Genomic DNA, 16,126 nt, shown 5'->3' with positions numbered 1-16,126 from the left:
GGGGAGGGCAGGGCCCGGCTGGGGGCGGGGGGGGGAAGCGGGAGGAGAGGCGGAGGGGGCGCATCCATCACCCCCCCACACAGCCGGGAACCGGGAAGGCGCCCCCCGGCCGCCCCCCCCCCACCCCAAGCCCGGCCCGGAGGGGGTGGTGGGAGCGCGGAGCCGCCGGAGCGGGCGGCGGGGCCCCCCCGCGCCTGGCGCTGCAGGTACCGGGGAGGGGGGACACACGCACACGCAGCCCGGCGGGGCTCTGAGCCTCCCCACCCCCCCCAAACCCCAACCCCCCCCCAACCCGCACCCTCGGCGGCGGCAGCAGCATCCCCCCCCCCCCCCCAGCGGGCCCGCAGCCCCCCGCGGCGGAGCCCCCCCGGCCCCCAGCACTTGTTGCTGCCCGGCGGGGCTGGGCTGGCTCCTGCTTTAAGGCGGTTTTATTTTTTTTTTTTTTTGGGGGGGTGGGGGGTGGTTTTGGTTTTGGAGGGGGTGGAGGTTGCAGCCTCCCCTGCCCGTCCCCCAGCAGCCGGCGGTGCCCGGCTCGGCTCCAGCCTGTTCCCCCGGAGGCCAGAGCCAAGCCTGAGCCCCTCCCCCTCCCTTTTTCCCCCCCTCCCCAGTCCCATCTCTGCCTCCTTCTCCCACCTCCACCGACCCCCAGCTCCTCGCCCGGAGGAAGGGTGCGCGTAGGGTGCGTCTCCCATCCACCGAAATCTATGATCAGCTCCGTGTGTGTCTCCTCCTACCGTGGACGCAAGTCTGGGAACAAACCACCCTCCAAAACATGCCTGAAGGAAGAGATGGGCAAAGGGGAAGAGTCGGACAAGATCACCATCAACGTAGGTGGTACCCGGCATGAGACCTACAAAAGCACCCTACGGACTTTGCCGGGCACCCGCCTGGCCTGGCTCGCCGACCCCGATGCCCAGAGCAACTTTGACTTTGATGGTAAAAGCAACGAGTTCTTCTTCGACCGGCACCCCGGGATCTTCTCCTACGTGCTCAACTACTACCGGACCGGCAAGCTGCACTGCCCCGCGGACATCTGCGGACCCCTCTTCGAGGAGGAGCTGACCTACTGGGGCATCGATGAGACGGACGTGGAGCCCTGTTGTTGGATGACCTACCGCCAGCATCGCGATGCTGAAGAGGCCCTGGACATCTTTGAGAGTCCCGAGCCCGGCGGAGGGGCCAGTGGAGAGGAACCTGAAGAGGAAGGGGGTAGGGAGATGGCCCTTCAACGCCTGGGCATGGATGACAGGCCGCCGGGGACAGCGGGGGCTGCCGGAGGGGGTGGCTGCTGTCGGAATTGGCAGCCCAGGATGTGGGCGCTCTTTGAGGATCCCTACTCGTCCAAGGCGGCAAGGGTAAGCTCCCGAAACGCGCCGGTGGGGAGGTGGGATGGGGCCGTGCTGGGGTTGTGTCTTCATCTCCCCATCCCCATGGGTGAGATGGACTCTCCTAGTGAGCTACGTGGACCCCTCCCGGAGCCATCCCCCTCCTACCATGGACCACGTTGGATCTCCCATCCTACGGGAAGTCTCTTCCATCATCTCCCTGTCCCCTCTCAACACATCGTATCTGGGGGAGCTGGGCTGAAACTGGGGGCAAGCCCACTCTGTGTCCCCTTCACACCCTTGGGTGCTGCCTGGGCACCTCCTGGGCACACAGGGATGAGGGAATGTCAGGGAGAGTCCTTGGCAGGGCTGAGCCCTGACAGAGTTTCAGGATGCTCCAGGACAGGCAGGATTGCTTGGGTTCCTCTCGCTGGTTTGTGCGTGCCCATGCCAAACCCCCCGTTTAATGCCCAGGCGTGGACGGGGTGAGGACAGGGCTGGTACCTCCTGTCACCCAAATCAGGTCCTGAAGCAAATGGCATCCTGACGGTTGGCCCCAAGGAGCTTGTGCTCCTCTTCTACAGCCGCAGCAGCCCCAAAGGCTGCCCCGTGTGTCCGCCCGAGCCCCCCTCCCAAGCGCCCTCGTCGCCGTGCCCCTGTCCCCCACCGTCGCCACTGCCCACGCGCGGCATACGGTGCCCGTCAGCACGTGCGAGCGCAGGCTCTCAGCTGCCGTTAACACACAAACACGCGCACCAGCCCCCCCCCCCCTTCATCCCCACGCGCCCCTGGGGACCCCGGACACCGCGTACACACGCACACACACGTGCTATCGTCCCCCCCTTGCACCCGCAGGTGATCCCTACCCGCAGCCACCAACGTGCCCAGCACGTATCCCCCATAACCAGGCACATCTTTGGGCTCCTAGCCTGGCTTGGGCACAATTCTGCGCACGTGTCTCCCCTCCCAGCTACCCTTAGATCATCCCCAAAGTGCTGCCCACCAACCCCCAGACACCCCTCCATGCCATTCCATACCCATCTGGTCCCATCCCAGCCATCACACCCGGCTTATAAACCTGCCGTGCACACGTATATAGGGATCTTAAATGGATTCTGGATGAGTTTAGAGGTGTAAAATAAAAAAACCCAACCAAACCCACCCCCTCAATGGTAAGAAACTCCGCGGGCATTTTACGCCCACCTGCAGCGTGCGGGGCAGGGGGTCACTTTGGCACCACAGTGGTTTTGCAGCCAATGTGTGCGCAGAGGGTGCTCGGGCAGCGAGAGCTGGAGTCGTTGGGAAAGGGGTACCCGGAGCTTGGCCCATCTCTGAGGGCTCGAGATGCTCCGAGTGGCGCAAAGCTCCAAAGGAAAAAAAACAAACCCCAGCGGAAGAATTTCAGGTCTGCCACGTTATTGTTTGGGTCTGCTTTTCCCGGGTGCTGAGCCGCTCTCCGAAGGGGATTTGCTGAACGGAAGCAGGAGGAGCGTGTCGGGGGGAGCAGAGATGGCTGTGATGGGAGCCCAGAGCGGGGCTGGAGTGGGACCAGTCTGCACTGGGAGCTCCCCACTTCCTTCTCGCTGCTTACGCACTCTTCTGGGCTGTATTTCTCCCTCTAAAATATCAGTGTGGTTTTGCAACGGCTTAAAGAGAACTGCTTTGGCGGAAGGGGAAACTGAGGCACGGGGCAGCGCAACCAACCTACATGAGCACAGCCTGCCCAGTGCACCTGGTTAATGCAGGGAACTGGAGCCGGAGTCACCATCCAGCACTAGGATGCTCCAAGACCCGTGAGCATCTCTGCGGGTGCGACGTCGGTGGTGCTGGGGTGACTGAAGTGGGGTTCCTTTAATATTGCCCCGTTTCCGAGTCTCCCCCTTCCTTTTTGGAGCGAAAGAGGTGCTGCCGGCCGCCGGGATGCTCCGGAGCAGCCGATCCAGAGCATCTCGCCGAGCCTTGGCAGCAGTGGGAAGGAGAGCGGTCCCAGGCCGCGTGCGGAAACTCTCTGCCCCCATCGTGCGACAGCCGTGCCAAGCGTCTCCGGGGCTGAATTGCTCCGGTCTTTGCTTCCCGCAGCCCCTCGGGCCCTGACTCAGTTGCCTCCCGGCAATTTCCATCTTTCCCTCCTTCCAGCACGTCTCTCTCCCGGCACCTCCCGAGCTGGCGACTGCGGGAGCGTGTGGTTAGAAATTCCCTCCCCCAGTTTTTAGTGTCTTTTTTCCCTTGTGGCATCGATGCCCGCGGGATCTTGCCTCTGCGTCTAGTCCAGTCTTGGAAAATTTGGTCCCTGTCCCACCTGGAGTGTAAAACTCTTTTTTCCTCCCCATGGGAAACTGCTCAGGTTGTGATTTTACTCCTACTTCCAAACTCTGCTTACTCGGAGCTCCTCCTTATTTTTCCCTTTGCAGCCTGACTTGTGGGGTTCCCGACCTCACTTCCATTGGGATTTCCAGGCTAGTGACCCCCTGTATGCTCCTGGGTTTTTTTTGGGAACACCCATCCCAAGCTGTCGAGTGCATGTTGATGTCACGTAGATCATCAGCAGGTTCTGGAGGACTTGTTTGGTGGAGCTTTTGGTGCTGCATTGGTGGCCACCGGGTATATAAATAGATTTTATTTTATTTTTAAGACAGTTTTGAAAAAAAAAACAACAAACCCAACAACTTGAGCTTGGAGCAGAGGCCAAAGCTGAGAGAAGACGTGTCAGGTCAGATCTTCAGCTGGCACAAAACTGGAGCAGCACTTTGGGGGTTGGGGGGACGCTGGGTGGCACCGCTGTGAACCTGGCTCTCCTATTTTTAGAGGATGTTTTTGCTCCTGGGGCTAAATCAGCTCTCACCTACCCGGCTCGTACAGCAGAGCCGCTTCCTCGCCGGAGCCTTTGCAGGGTCTCACGCTCTTCCTTGCTATTTTTTTTCTTCCTACTTTGCTTTGAGTCTTAAGTTTTTACTCCTTGAATTTTCCTGACATTCCCCAGGAATGTTCCTCAGCTGAAAAGCAGATGATTCCAGCCGTGCCGCTGCTTGTGGAAACCCTTGTCTGGTTAAACTGGCTTTGCTTTGAGATCCCATCCAGCATAGAATCGTAGAATCATAGAATGGTTAGGGCTGGAAGGGACCTTCAAAGGTCATCTAGTCCAACCCCCCTGCAAGGAACAGGGATATCTCCAACTAGATCAGGTTGCTCAGGGCCTCGTCCAACCTGGCCTTGAACGTCTCCAGGGATGGAGCAATCATGGTGTGTGCTCCACCGTGGTCTGATCTCAAGGGTATGGAGCATCTCAGCCCATCCCCGAGCAGGTGTCTATCCCAGGAGGGGGAAGAATCGTCTTCCAGAGGTTTCTCCATCAATTAAAGCCTGGCTTGAACTTCACACCTAACTTTTGGAGGGCTGATGCTCTCCACGCTGGACCCACATGGGTTTGCCCTTGGGGACATTCCTCAAGGATGCTCTGGGCAGGCTGGAGGCTGCCGGCACGGTGCCGCTGCTGGTTGGGGCTGGGTTTTTCTCCAGCGTGACTCAGGCTGTGTCTGCTGCTGATTCACTCCAGCCGAGGACCCGGGCTGTCGTCTGGAGCAGGCTGGTGGCACGGCTGCTGAGCGCAGCCGGTGGGGCGGGATCGCCAGCAAAAGGTCGCATCCTGCTCGGATGGGTTAGCGACAAAGGGTGCTGTAGCAGGATCTGCCCCCAGGAAGCCAAACCTGCCGGGCTTTTGTGCTGGAGGAAGGTAGAAGAAGAGCTTTTCTGCTCGGAGGCTCTTTTATTTTTTTTTTCAGGGGCTCTTGGAAACAGATGCTCTGGGTAATGGACTCATCATGAGCTCATCCTGGCGGGGAGGAGGGCTGAGCAGGATGGATGGCGGGGGGGACACGACAAAGTGTTTTCTTTTGGACACAGCCTGCCGTTGCCACCACGTGCTGCCGGCCCCTCCTTGCTCACGTCCGAGGCCAAGCGGCAGCATGGCACGGGGGGAGGTGGTGTGGAGGGACGAAGGTCTCGCTGGTCAGGCGGAGGGGAGAAATCACAGAATCACGGAATGGTTTGGGTTGGAAGAGACCTCAAAGATCATCCAGTTCCAACCCCCCTGCCATGGGCAGGGACACCTTCCACTACACCAGGTTGCCCAAAGCCTCATCCAACCTGGCCTGGAACACTGCCAGGGATGGGGCAGCCACAGCTTCTCTGGGCAACCTGCTCCAGTGCCTCACCACCCTCAGAGGGAAGAATTTCTTCCTTAGATCCCATCGAAATCTCCCCCCTTTCAGTTTAAAGCCATTGCCCCGTGTCCTGTCACTACACACCCTTGTCCAAAGCCCCTCTCCAGCTTTCCTGTAGCCCCTTTAGGTACTGGAAGATGCTGGAAGGTCTCCCCGGAGCCTTCTCTTCTCCAGGCTGAACAGCCCCAACTCTCTCAGCCTGTCTCCAGAGCAGAGGTGCTCCAGCCCTCCCATCATTTTCATGGCTTGCTCTGGCCCCGCTCCAGCAGCTCTGTGTCCTTCTGCTGTTGGGGACCCCAGAGCTGAACGCAGCACTGCAGGGGGGTCTCAGGAGGGCAGAGCAGAGGGGCAGAATCCCCTCCCTCGCCCTGCTGCCCACGCTGCTCTGGATGCAGCACGGGAGCAAATGGGAGCATCTGTGTGTCACCTGGTCCAGGCATCAGTGAGACACTGAGCTCTGCCTGCTCCTCTTCTCCTCGTCCTGCCCCCTCAGTCCTGGGACCATTCGTGGGCACATCGTCCATCACTGACCCTGAGGGAGCAGGGTGGGGGCAAAAGTACATCTCTGATACATCCAGACCCCAAACCTCACTGTCGTGGATGGTGTGAACATCTCATCTGGGGGTGGGGTTGGTGTGAATGTTGGGGAAAGCTCTTTGAATTAGTCCTCTCAAAGTTCCCTTTTCACGTGTGTTGCCAGTGGAGGCTTGTTCCAAACCCAGGCTGTTGCAGGTCTCTCCATCCTCATCACTGTCATCTCTGGCACATCTTCAGCCACAGCTGGAGCCCAGCACACCTTCCCCTGTACATATCATAGCACGTGGAGAAAGGTCCTGGACTGATGGCCCCAGACACTGAGGTTTGCTGTCAACTCATGGGACATGTCCAGGGAACCCTCCCCATTCTTCATCCTTGGTCTTGGGGAAGTGGGTGGTGGCAGCATAGCTCCTGGGGTGTTTTGAGCCCGTTGCGCTCATTTTTGTTGAATGAGGACTTCTCCCATCCCTGCTATTGCTATTGACTATCAAGGGTTAGAAGAGATGTGCCAAAGGCAGAGGACACCAGAAGCGTGCCTCAGGCTGCCTCACGTTGTCACGATGATTCATAAAATTGCTCCTGTCCTCCACCAGTTGACTCAAGTGAGCTAACAGCCTGGGTGATTTCTACTTTTGCAGGTAGTTGCTTTTGCCTCGCTTTTCTTCATCCTGGTCTCCATCACAACCTTCTGCCTGGAGACGCATGAGGCCTTCAACATCGACGTCAACGTGACGGAGACGCTCGTGGTTGGCAACACCACGACGATCCTACTGACGCATAAAGTGGAGACGGAGCCCATCCTCACCTACATCGAAGGCGTCTGCGTCCTCTGGTTCACCCTCGAGTTCCTGGTTCGCATCATCTGCTGCCCAGATAAGCTTCTCTTCGTTAAAAACCTGCTCAACATCATTGACTTTGTGGCCATCTTGCCCTTCTACCTGGAGGTAGGTCTCAGTGGCCTGTCCTCCAAAGCTGCCCGGGACGTACTGGGCTTCCTACGGGTGGTCCGTTTCGTCCGGATCCTCCGGATCTTCAAGCTGACACGGCACTTTGTGGGTCTCCGGGTGCTGGGCCACACACTCCGGGCCAGCACCAACGAATTCCTGCTCCTCATCATCTTCCTCGCCTTGGGGGTCTTGATTTTCGCCACTATGATCTATTACGCCGAGCGGATCGGAGCCAAGACGTCTGACCCCCGCGGGAGCGACCACACTCACTTTAAGAACATCCCCATTGGGTTCTGGTGGGCTGTGGTCACCATGACGACCCTGGGCTATGGCGACATGTACCCCAAGACCTGGTCGGGCATGGTGGTGGGGGCTCTCTGCGCGTTGGCCGGGGTGCTCACCATCGCCATGCCCGTGCCCGTCATTGTCAATAACTTTGGGATGTACTATTCGTTGGCCATGGCCAAGCAGAAGCTGCCAAAGAAGAAGAAAAAGCATATACCCCGTCCGGCCCCGCTGGACTCCCCTACCTACTGCAAATCCGAGGAAAACTCCCCCCGTAACAGCACCCAGAGCGACACTTGCCCGTTGGCAGTAGAGGAGGGGGCGGCTGAGCGGAAACGGTCAGGTGAGACCCCAACGGTGGGGCAGAGGGGAGGGGGAGAACTCTGGGAGCCCCCAGGGCAGTGGTTTTGGTCCCCTCTGTCTCTGAGCCCCTGGGGACTGTCCTACTGCAGGTCCCCAGCTCTTGGGTTGGTGAGATCTTGGTGCAGAAAGGGCTGGGGCCCTTGGGTGTCCGGGTATTGGGTGTCGTACTGGTGGATCGAGATTCCTGCTCCGGGCAGGGGGGTAAAGGCCATATCCTGCTCTCCTGGTGGCCTAGATCAAGTCACCATGGAGTGATTCAAGGTGTCCCTACCTAGCCCACCTCTTCCTCGACGCTGACAGGGGTAAGGCCATTTGCCCGATTCCCATCTTAGCCTGGTGACACCTTCGCGGTAGATTTTCTTTTGCTTTGTCTCACCATAAATCAGGGCAAGCTTCACCAAAACGGATAAATCCATGGATATTCCCTGGGGCTTGACCCCACCTCCCCGTTCATCTAGTAGATGTAGCATCCTTGCCTGGCAAGGTCAACGCTGCCTCAAATCCTGGGCTGAGGCAGGAGCAAAATCAGCCCCTCTACGTTTATGGTTTGGTCTCATGCCCTGAGCTGAAGTCTGGGGTTTGGCCAGTCTTCTCCTTCAGGCCAGGAGAGGGCATGGCCGCGGCTGTGGGCACTCGTTGGTGGGCAGCATCGCTTGGGCTAAGCTCGGGGACTGCTGGTATTGGTGCTGGCCACGGAGGCTGCTTTGCCCTTTTCCTCTGGTCTGCTGCCAGCGGCACCTCCGCAGCAGCGGCTTCGAGCTGCGGAAACGAGAGGGACCACGGTAGGGTCGTGTCCTGCACATTCACTGAGGAGCAGCCACACATCTGGCCACATGTGTTGGTCCTTCACCCATGGGGACACAAGGAGCTCCAAACGCCTCAGAAAGGTGTTTCCCTTTATAAATCCCCGTTTCCACGTGCCTACGTGTCCCGTCTGCCCCAGGAGCCCTGGCAGCGGTGAGCAGTGAGGGTGGCTGTCCTACTCTGGAGGAGCAGGTCAACCCTGTCCCTTCACCCTAAAACTGATCCAGGAGCTTGGGCCAGACCCTCACCTGGCACAGCATCCTCTCAGCTAATGACCCACGAAGTCAGATGACATTAATTAGCTCTTCGCATCTAACCTGAGCTCAGTGGTCTGAGTTTTGGAGAGCTAATTGCCACCTATTAGGTGGGTGGATCTCAAAGACCAGGGGTGTTTCTTTCCCTGACAAACTCTGCTTGGATTCACACAGGGTATATAACCCTCAACAGGAGTAAGGGCTGATGTTTGGGATTAAAACCTGGCATGGTCCTGCTCCTCTGGTCACTCTAAGTAGCACATCCAGGCTGGGATCAGTACCTGAATTTGTGGGTGTTGCTCTGGGCCACCTGCAATCTGGTCTTCTCCTTCCATGCATGGTCTGAGTGAAGTCTTCCAGCCACCCCGAGCACCTTGTCCTGTGGGTTTATTGACTGCTGATGGGTCTCTGCCACCTTCTTGCAGACTCTAAGCAGAACGGTGAGGCCAACGTGGTGCTGCCGGATGAGGAGCAGCCGCTGTCGCCAACCGATGAGGAGAAGCGGCCCATGCGGCGCTCCAGCACCCGGGATAAGAACAAGAAATCCTCCACGTGCTTCCTGCTGGCCACAGGTGACTTCTCCTGCGCAGCAGATGGAGGCATCCAGAAAGGTATGGCTGCTGCTGGAGGCGTGAGCTGGGGAGGGCGAGATGGAGGAGCGAGGCAGAGGTTTACTGCATCTGTCTGGGACAATGGTTCATCTCCATCTGCCTGCCTGGCTTGTTTTCTCTGCTTCCCAAATCCGCTTGTCCTCCTGCCTTTTCATCTGCTTCATCTCTGTCCACCACATCTCTCTGTGCTAGCTCTATCCTTTTTGCCTTCTCCTCCCATGAGTGTCACCATTTGGGGTCTATGACCCCACGCTGGCTGCTCTGCCCTCCTTGGGGACAGGTCTGTCCCTTTGCTCCCCAGTGCTCCGGCTTCTCCTGTCCCTCTAGCTCTTCTCCCTGGGCCCGTCACCTATCTCGAGGTGGTGTGAGGGACATCCTTCCTGGGGAGGTGGTGAGATTGTGACTGGAGGTGGTCAAAAGGTTTTCAGTAGGGGAAAAAAAAAAAAAATCCACAGGCTTTTCCTTTCTCTCCCCCTTGGATGTCTTTTGGTGGGTTTGAGCGTGGGGAGCCGCGATGTGTCAAGTTCTGCTGTGCCAAAAGCACGGGGCTGCCAGAAAGGCTGTCTCCTCTGGGTTTGGAAAGGGAGCTTTGCTAAATGTTGAGGTTTTCCATAGGAAACTGTGGGGGAGAGGAGTCAGGAAAACATGAAACTCTTCTTCCCTTGACAAAACAACAGTCCTCTTCAGCCTGGTCCTTTTGGACCATCCTCCAGCCTTCTCTGCTCCACCAGCGAGCGTGCCCCATGCCCATCTCCCAGCACCCCAGCCCCTGGGAGGGTGAATCCAGTGCCTGCCTCGAGCCACGAAATCCAGCTGCACCCTCGGTTGCTGGGTTAATTCTTACGACACGGCTCAGTTTTTGTAGTTCTGCAGTTTTTCTTCTGTGTCCAGGGTGGTGTGGGATGATGTAGCTGCAGAGCTGACCCATCTTTACCTCCGTGGTACCATCTAATCCCAGGTACTCACGGGGAGCTGTGCACACGAGCTGGGATGAGGCAGGAGGAAAGATGATGTGCTGTCTCCGAGCTGCACACCAAGACCTGGTGGCTCCTGGTGTTGATGCTTTGGAGGCCCTCAAGGGTTTGTTGGTGTAGCGGTGCTTGGGTTGGTGAAAACTGAATGGGCTTGGGACATGGGGAGGTGTTTGGGGGCAATCACATTTATTTCATTAGTAGAAGCAAATTGGTTGCTCCCTCCTGGGAAATCAAGGGTTCCCTTTGGTGTTCCTGCTCAACCTTATCCCTTAGAAAGTGGAAAGACAATGAAAAGTCTTGCTCATCTTTGGGCAGAAGGATACTGTACAAATATTTGCTCGAAAAGTTTCAGGAATTTCCTGGAAATGCCTTTTTCTGTGAACTTGGTCTCTTTTCTTAATGCCTGCTAATGAGAAGAGGTGAGGGCTCTAGTCCTGTCCCAGAGTGGTGGGACTGCTGAACTGAAGGAGAGGAACGAAAGGCAGTGTTGATCTTCCTTACAAGATGCTCAAGTCAGACATCTCTTCAGCTGAAGCAGTTGGTCCCACTGAAGGACCAAGCCTGGTCCTTCTTTTGGACCTTTGAAGCCTGGTCCCACTGAAGCCAGGAGAACTAGAGTAGATCCGATAGCTGAGGATCCCGCGCTGCTCTTGCTGGGCTCCCAAGTCACACTACTTGGTTGCAGGAGACCAGGAGGTATTTTCACGTATGATGGCAGCAACAGCTACTCAAAGGGACACTTTGATGACCTTTCTTGGTTTGTTCTGGTGTCCTTCCTGCAAATGTCAGTGTGCTTTTTATGATGTGTGTGTGTGGGTTACTTACCCCACCTTGCTGAAATGGTCTTGCACCTGGAGGAAGGTGGATCTGGTGTCCAGAGGGGCTTGAGTTGATGCATGAGACCTTTTTGGGAAGAGAGAACCTCAATATCTATGTCCTGCTTGGGCTGTTGGGGATGGACTGGTGAGATGCTGTCCTGGGAGGTCAGGGCTGATGTCTTCCCTGGTGAAATGCTCCAGCGTGGTCGGAGTTAGTGGTGACCAGAGATGATCAGATGGGCAAAGCAGCCTCCTGCGCTCCAGCCAAAAGCCGTTGGGAGCCGCAGAGGTGCCTCTTCCCTCGGCCCTGATTTATCTCCTGCTGAGGCTGTTTGTTCTGGTACTGGGATGTTGGCAGCTCTGCAAATTGAGATGAGCTTGGTTCTGAGCCCGACTTGCTGATGGCCATCTGTCAGATCCTGGGACAGGTACTGGTGTCTGTACAAGCTGTGGAAATCAGGAGATGGAGCTGGTTCAGGAATATGCTGCAGATCTCCGCATCCATCACTACTGGAGCTCGATTCCAGTGGTTGGTCTTGCTGGGGCAGCTCAAAGAGAAGAGCTACCCTTGCCCACCAGTCTTGGACCTGGGCTCTGGAGAAGATTGAGCTGGATAGCTGTGGATTGCCATGTGATGTGTGTTTCTTGTCCCTTCTGCTGCTTCCAGTGGTGTCACCTTGCTCCCCAGCTGCTGAGGTGGCTCCACACCCCTTATCTCCCTCCAGCACTCAGGTCCTGTTCAGCACTTCCCCCAAAATGTGTCCTACTGGGGCACGGACATGCTACCATGGGCCTGTCTTGGCATGTGAGCCCCTGTCCTCTGCTTACATGGAGCAATATGGAAGCAGGATGAGTCCAGCATCCCCTGTGCCAGTGAGGTTAGTTATGATGGTCTAGGAAAAGGTAGTGACGGAAACCAGAGTGGGATGTCAAGAGGAGACAGAGGGAATGGGGTTAAATGGAGGGAAGGGGATTTACCCTTTGATGGCACGCTGGCATGGCAAAGTGGCGATTTTTGGCTTGGTGGTCAGAAGACAGGCTGGGAGAGTTGGGGCTGTTCAGCCTGGAGAAGAGAAGGCTCCGGGGAGACCTTCCAGCACCTTCCAGTACGTAAAGGGGCTACAGGAAAGCTGGAGAGGGGCTTTGGACAAGGGTGTGGAGTGACAGGACACGGGGCAATGGCTTTAAACTGGAAGAGGGGAGATTTCGATGAGATCTAAGGAAGAAATTCTTCCCTCTGAGGGTGCTGAGGCACTGGAGCAGGTTGCCCAGAGAAGCTGTGGCTGCCCCATCCCTGGAAGTGTTCAAGGCCAGGTTGGATGGGGCTTTGGGCAACCTGGTGTAGTGGAGGGTGTCCCTGCCCATGGCAGGGGGGTTGGAACTGGATGATCTTGAAGGTCCCTTCCAACCCAAACCATTCCATGGTTCTAAGCCAGAGCATCACGCAGCTGACTTTACCTTGTTGCTCACTGTTAGCGCAGGGCCATGACCACCCTGTGGCTTGAGTGGTGTGAGATGGAGCACGGGGATGCTCGTGTGAGCACCCACTGGTGATGCTTGGCTGGGGCAGGGATGGGGGGAGCCAGGCCAAGCCACGGGCACACGCACGCGGCGTGCAGACGAGCTCCAGGCCAACGCTATAAACAAGCCCAGGCGTTCCTGGGCGGTGCTGCTGGCTTGTGTTACCCCGTCCCCATCTGCTGCCGGCTCAAAGCGCGCACGTGCGCTTGGGAGCCGCGAGCGTTGGCACGTGGGGAGCGTGGCACTGCCAGAGCCCTCTGGGGAAGGTCACCCGCTGCCCCACCGCTCTGCTTGTAAGATGCCTCCATACAGCCCCTTGGCAACGGGCCCCTTTTTAAAGCCACCCCCGTGACCTCGGTGAGCACCTGGGTGAGTTGCTGCGGTACCGGCTCCGTTAATGAACGGCACCGGTGGCAATTAGCAGAGCACAGCCCTCCGGCGCTTTGCGGCTTGACTCCGTGGTGGCATCTGGCTCTGAGCTTGGTGGAAAACCACGATGGCCTTGAGGGATGGAGTCCTGAGCTTCTTCCCAGTTGCTCCAGTGAGTGTGGCTTGGGAATCAAGTGATGGAGAAAATGAAGCATTGGACTCGGGGCAGGTTTGCCCCCAGAGTCCCATCATACATGGGCCCTGGGGCAATCGAGCACTGTGATGCTTAATCCAAACTGGCAGCGTGATTTGGCCCTGTTCCTGCCCCCGTTTCCATCCTTTTCTATCCAGGGATCTGAGCGAGAGGGCAAGGAGTATCTCTGTAACATGCTCAACCACACCGACGGGTCCTCGTGTTGCCAAGGTGGCTTCCAGCAAACCCCGACCCCGTGGCACCTCTGTGCCAAAGTGATGTTGTTTGGGTGCTGGATCCATGGGTAACCCCAAGCTCTCCGGGGCCGGTTGCATCCCGGCACAATCGCTTCCCCCACGTGGGGCTCAGGGTGGTGGGGAAACGCGTGAGCTTTTCAAAGAGCTTCAGCATTCCCAGGAAAAGAGGAAAGTTTGCTGAAGGATGAGCCTGATGCAGGTTTTTTTGGGGGGGAGCAGGAGGTCTTTGCATCAGCTGCTGTAGATGGGGAACATCCCCAGCTCAGGATCGGGCTTTTCCCCTGGCTCAGGGCTTTGGATTGTGCCAATAAGTAAATAAGGAAATTGCTCTTCTCTTTGGGACCTGGTTCCGCTCTTGCTTTCACCGTGGGGATGGAAAAGCTTTGCTGAAGTCAGCAATGGGTTTAGGCGGCCAGTCCTCTGTCCCCCAGCCCCTTCTCTGCTTCAGAGCTGGAGGAGCCGTGTCTCCTGGGCGGGGGTTGAGTTTTGGGAAGAGGTTGAAGACTCCCGTGCCTGCCGGCTGCGGTGCTTGGGAGATGAGGAAAAAAGATTGAAAAAGGGGATAAACCTCAGATTTGAAGAGGTAGTGCCCCGGAGCCTTTTCCAGATGATGCTGGTGTCTCAGGGCATGCACGGAGGTGGTGATGCCATCACTCCGGAGCGAGCGGCCAACCCTGCTCCAAACCTGGGCCAGCACCCACCACCGGCGCCTTCGGGTTGATGCAGAACCCAAAGAATCACCGTTACCTCCCCAGGGCCACTTTCCGAGCTCGGCGCTGCCGAAGGGACCATCCATCACCTTGTTTTTCCGCTGTCAAGGAGCCGCCTCCCTCCGCTCCCCCCTCCCCGCGTACGCACACGCGCTCGCTTTCTCCGGAGCTCACTGGTCCTTGTGGGAATGGCAAATGCGAGGCTGGATTTGCTTGCCCAGGTTCATCCCGGGGAAGGCATAACGTGGATGGCACGGGGCGGTTGGGTTCCTCGGCACGGCCGGGAGCATCCTCAGTTTTCCATCTTTCGGCAGCAGAGCTGTCCCTGCAGAGGTGGGGAGCGGATCCTGCAGCTTGTCTTTGAACAGGGCGGCCATTCGGACCCAAGAATCTGGTTTTCAGTGCAAAACTGAAGTTTCTTTCCAGAAAGAAAAGTGGCTTTTGGGCTGGCAGGAGCATTTGTTCTGTTGCTGCTGCTTTTCAGTAAAAGTTGGAGCAATTTCTGGCTTTCTTGGGGGAGCACGGAGGGTTCCCGTGCTTAAAGCAGTAGAAATATTCGCTTTTTGGTGCAATTTCTTATGGAAAATAATGAGCTCGTCTACCTGCTCCTCTCCGTACAGGAAGGTGTCAGCAGCAGCTTGCTGCTACAGCCGGCTTAAAAACCAGAACCGGGGGAATAACTCCTTCCAAATCCCATATTTGTTTGAGTTCTGCTGCTTTTCCCCGTTCGCTTCAGCCCACAAAATCCCCCGACTCATTCCTCATTCAGAACAATTTGGGAAACAAAACCCAACGTCCTCCCAGGACCCATTCTGTCTCGTGGAATCGATGACTCTCGAGTCCTGGATTTGCCCGGCGCTGCTTGGGGAGAGGCGAGGGGAAGGGAGGGGAGGTCTGGAGGATCAGCAGAACCTTGGTCGCCCTCCAAAAGCCCTTCTTGAGTCTTTTTATTTGTTTTTAGGGGGTGGAATTGGAGCGCGGGGCTGGGCGATGCTCCCCCTGCTTGCTCTTGGCTTTCCGAGCCTTGGGAAGGAGGTTGCTCGGCTCTAACCTGTCCGTTTTCTTCACCAAGGCTATGGAAAATCCCGAAGCTTAAGCAGCATAGATGGTGTGGCAGGATCCACGGTGGGCTTGGCTCCCCTCGCGTCCCGCTGCAGCTCTCCCTGCCCTCTGCGACAGCCCTGCTCTCCCGTCCCTTCCGTCCTCTAAACCGCCGCCCGGATCCCGCTTTGTCGTGTCGTCTCGCTCTGTCCCCTCCTTTTCCCTCCCTGCTCCTTCCCGGGATGCCGTGGTGGTGCCGGAGGAGACCCAACTGGGACATCTCCATCGCTGAGGAGCAAGTTCCGATGTTCTCCAGCCCAGCGCTGCCGCCGTGCCCCCCCCGCCCGGTTCCCAGGACCTGTAACGTCTCCCTTGAACTTGTCTCGTGTCCATGTGTTTGGGGCGATCCCTCGAGTGGGTTGAGGGTTTGCTCAGTGTTTGGTTTTGGGGTTGTTTTTTGGGTCGTTTTTGCTTTTTTTTTTTTTTTTTCCTTGAAACCTTATTCATCCTAAATAGATCGGGCCAACCCCCCTGGTGTTGAGCCCTCCCTCCCGTGGGCCGTTTGCACTTGGGCAAAGGGTGGTGGAAACAAGGAGGACACATTGACTCATAAAATTATATATTATTGTGCTGGAAATGGCTGAGTTCATATAATTTTAGGTCTTTTATTTTATTTTTTTTTTAAAAAAAACCAGCCTCAAGTTTCTGGAGGCAACAGCTGAATAAACCTCTGTTCCCTGCCCAGCAGCCATTCCCCTCTTGTTTTGTGCCTTTTTCTTGCCTAAATAATTTTCTTTTCCCTTCTGGTTTGTGTCCACTTCTCCATGCAACCTCAGGGATGGTCCTGGGGCTGAAGGTGGCTTTGGCAGCCTGGAAAACCACGGTCCCATGGAGGTG

At 57.1% G+C, this 16,126-nt stretch overlaps 1 protein-coding gene across 4 annotated transcripts; it reads left to right on the top strand.

Moving 5' to 3' along the window:
* Positions 1 to 704: 704 nt before the first annotated feature.
* On the top strand, positions 705 to 15,397 carry KCNC4 (potassium voltage-gated channel subfamily C member 4). 4 transcript variants are annotated; one of them, XM_086627234.1, is made up of 5 exons: positions 705 to 1,355; positions 6,721 to 7,657; positions 7,717 to 7,724; positions 9,172 to 9,346; positions 15,261 to 15,397. In XM_086627234.1, exons 1-5 carry the CDS (start codon positions 705 to 707, stop codon positions 15,395 to 15,397), a joined length of 1,908 nt encoding a protein of 635 aa, XP_086483360.1. The 4 variants fall into 4 exon arrangements, with proteins under 4 accessions (XP_086483360.1, XP_086483359.1, XP_086483361.1 ...); XM_086627233.1 differs by lacking the exon at positions 7,717 to 7,724 and having other exon boundaries at positions 9,161 to 9,346; XM_086627235.1 differs by lacking the exon at positions 7,717 to 7,724 and having other exon boundaries at positions 6,721 to 7,671; positions 9,232 to 9,346.
* The last annotated feature ends 729 nt before the right edge of the window (positions 15,398 to 16,126 follow it).

This window comes from Tauraco erythrolophus, chromosome 27 (assembly GCF_009769465.1).
Source record: "Tauraco erythrolophus isolate bTauEry1 chromosome 27, bTauEry1.pri, whole genome shotgun sequence".
NCBI classification, from domain to species: domain Eukaryota; kingdom Metazoa; phylum Chordata; class Aves; order Musophagiformes; family Musophagidae; genus Tauraco; species Tauraco erythrolophus.
The sequence above is the reverse complement of the archived record's forward strand: the minus strand, read 5'-3'. Positions and strand labels throughout refer to the sequence as shown.

What these genes read in the sequence shown, in the direction of transcription:
- KCNC4 (XM_086627233.1), top strand. Translation starts at nt 705, where the DNA reads ATGATCAGCTCCGTGTGTGTCTCCTCCTACCGTGGACGCAAGTCTGGG. An exon ending in ACTCGTCCAAGGCGGCAAGG is followed by an intron (nt 1,356 to 6,720) that starts GTAAGCTCCCGA and finishes CTACTTTTGCAG; the next exon opens with GTAGTTGCTTTTGCCTCGCT. An exon ending in GGCTGAGCGGAAACGGTCAG is followed by an intron (nt 7,658 to 9,160) that starts GTGAGACCCCAA and finishes ACCTTCTTGCAG; the next exon opens with ACTCTAAGCAGAACGGTGAG.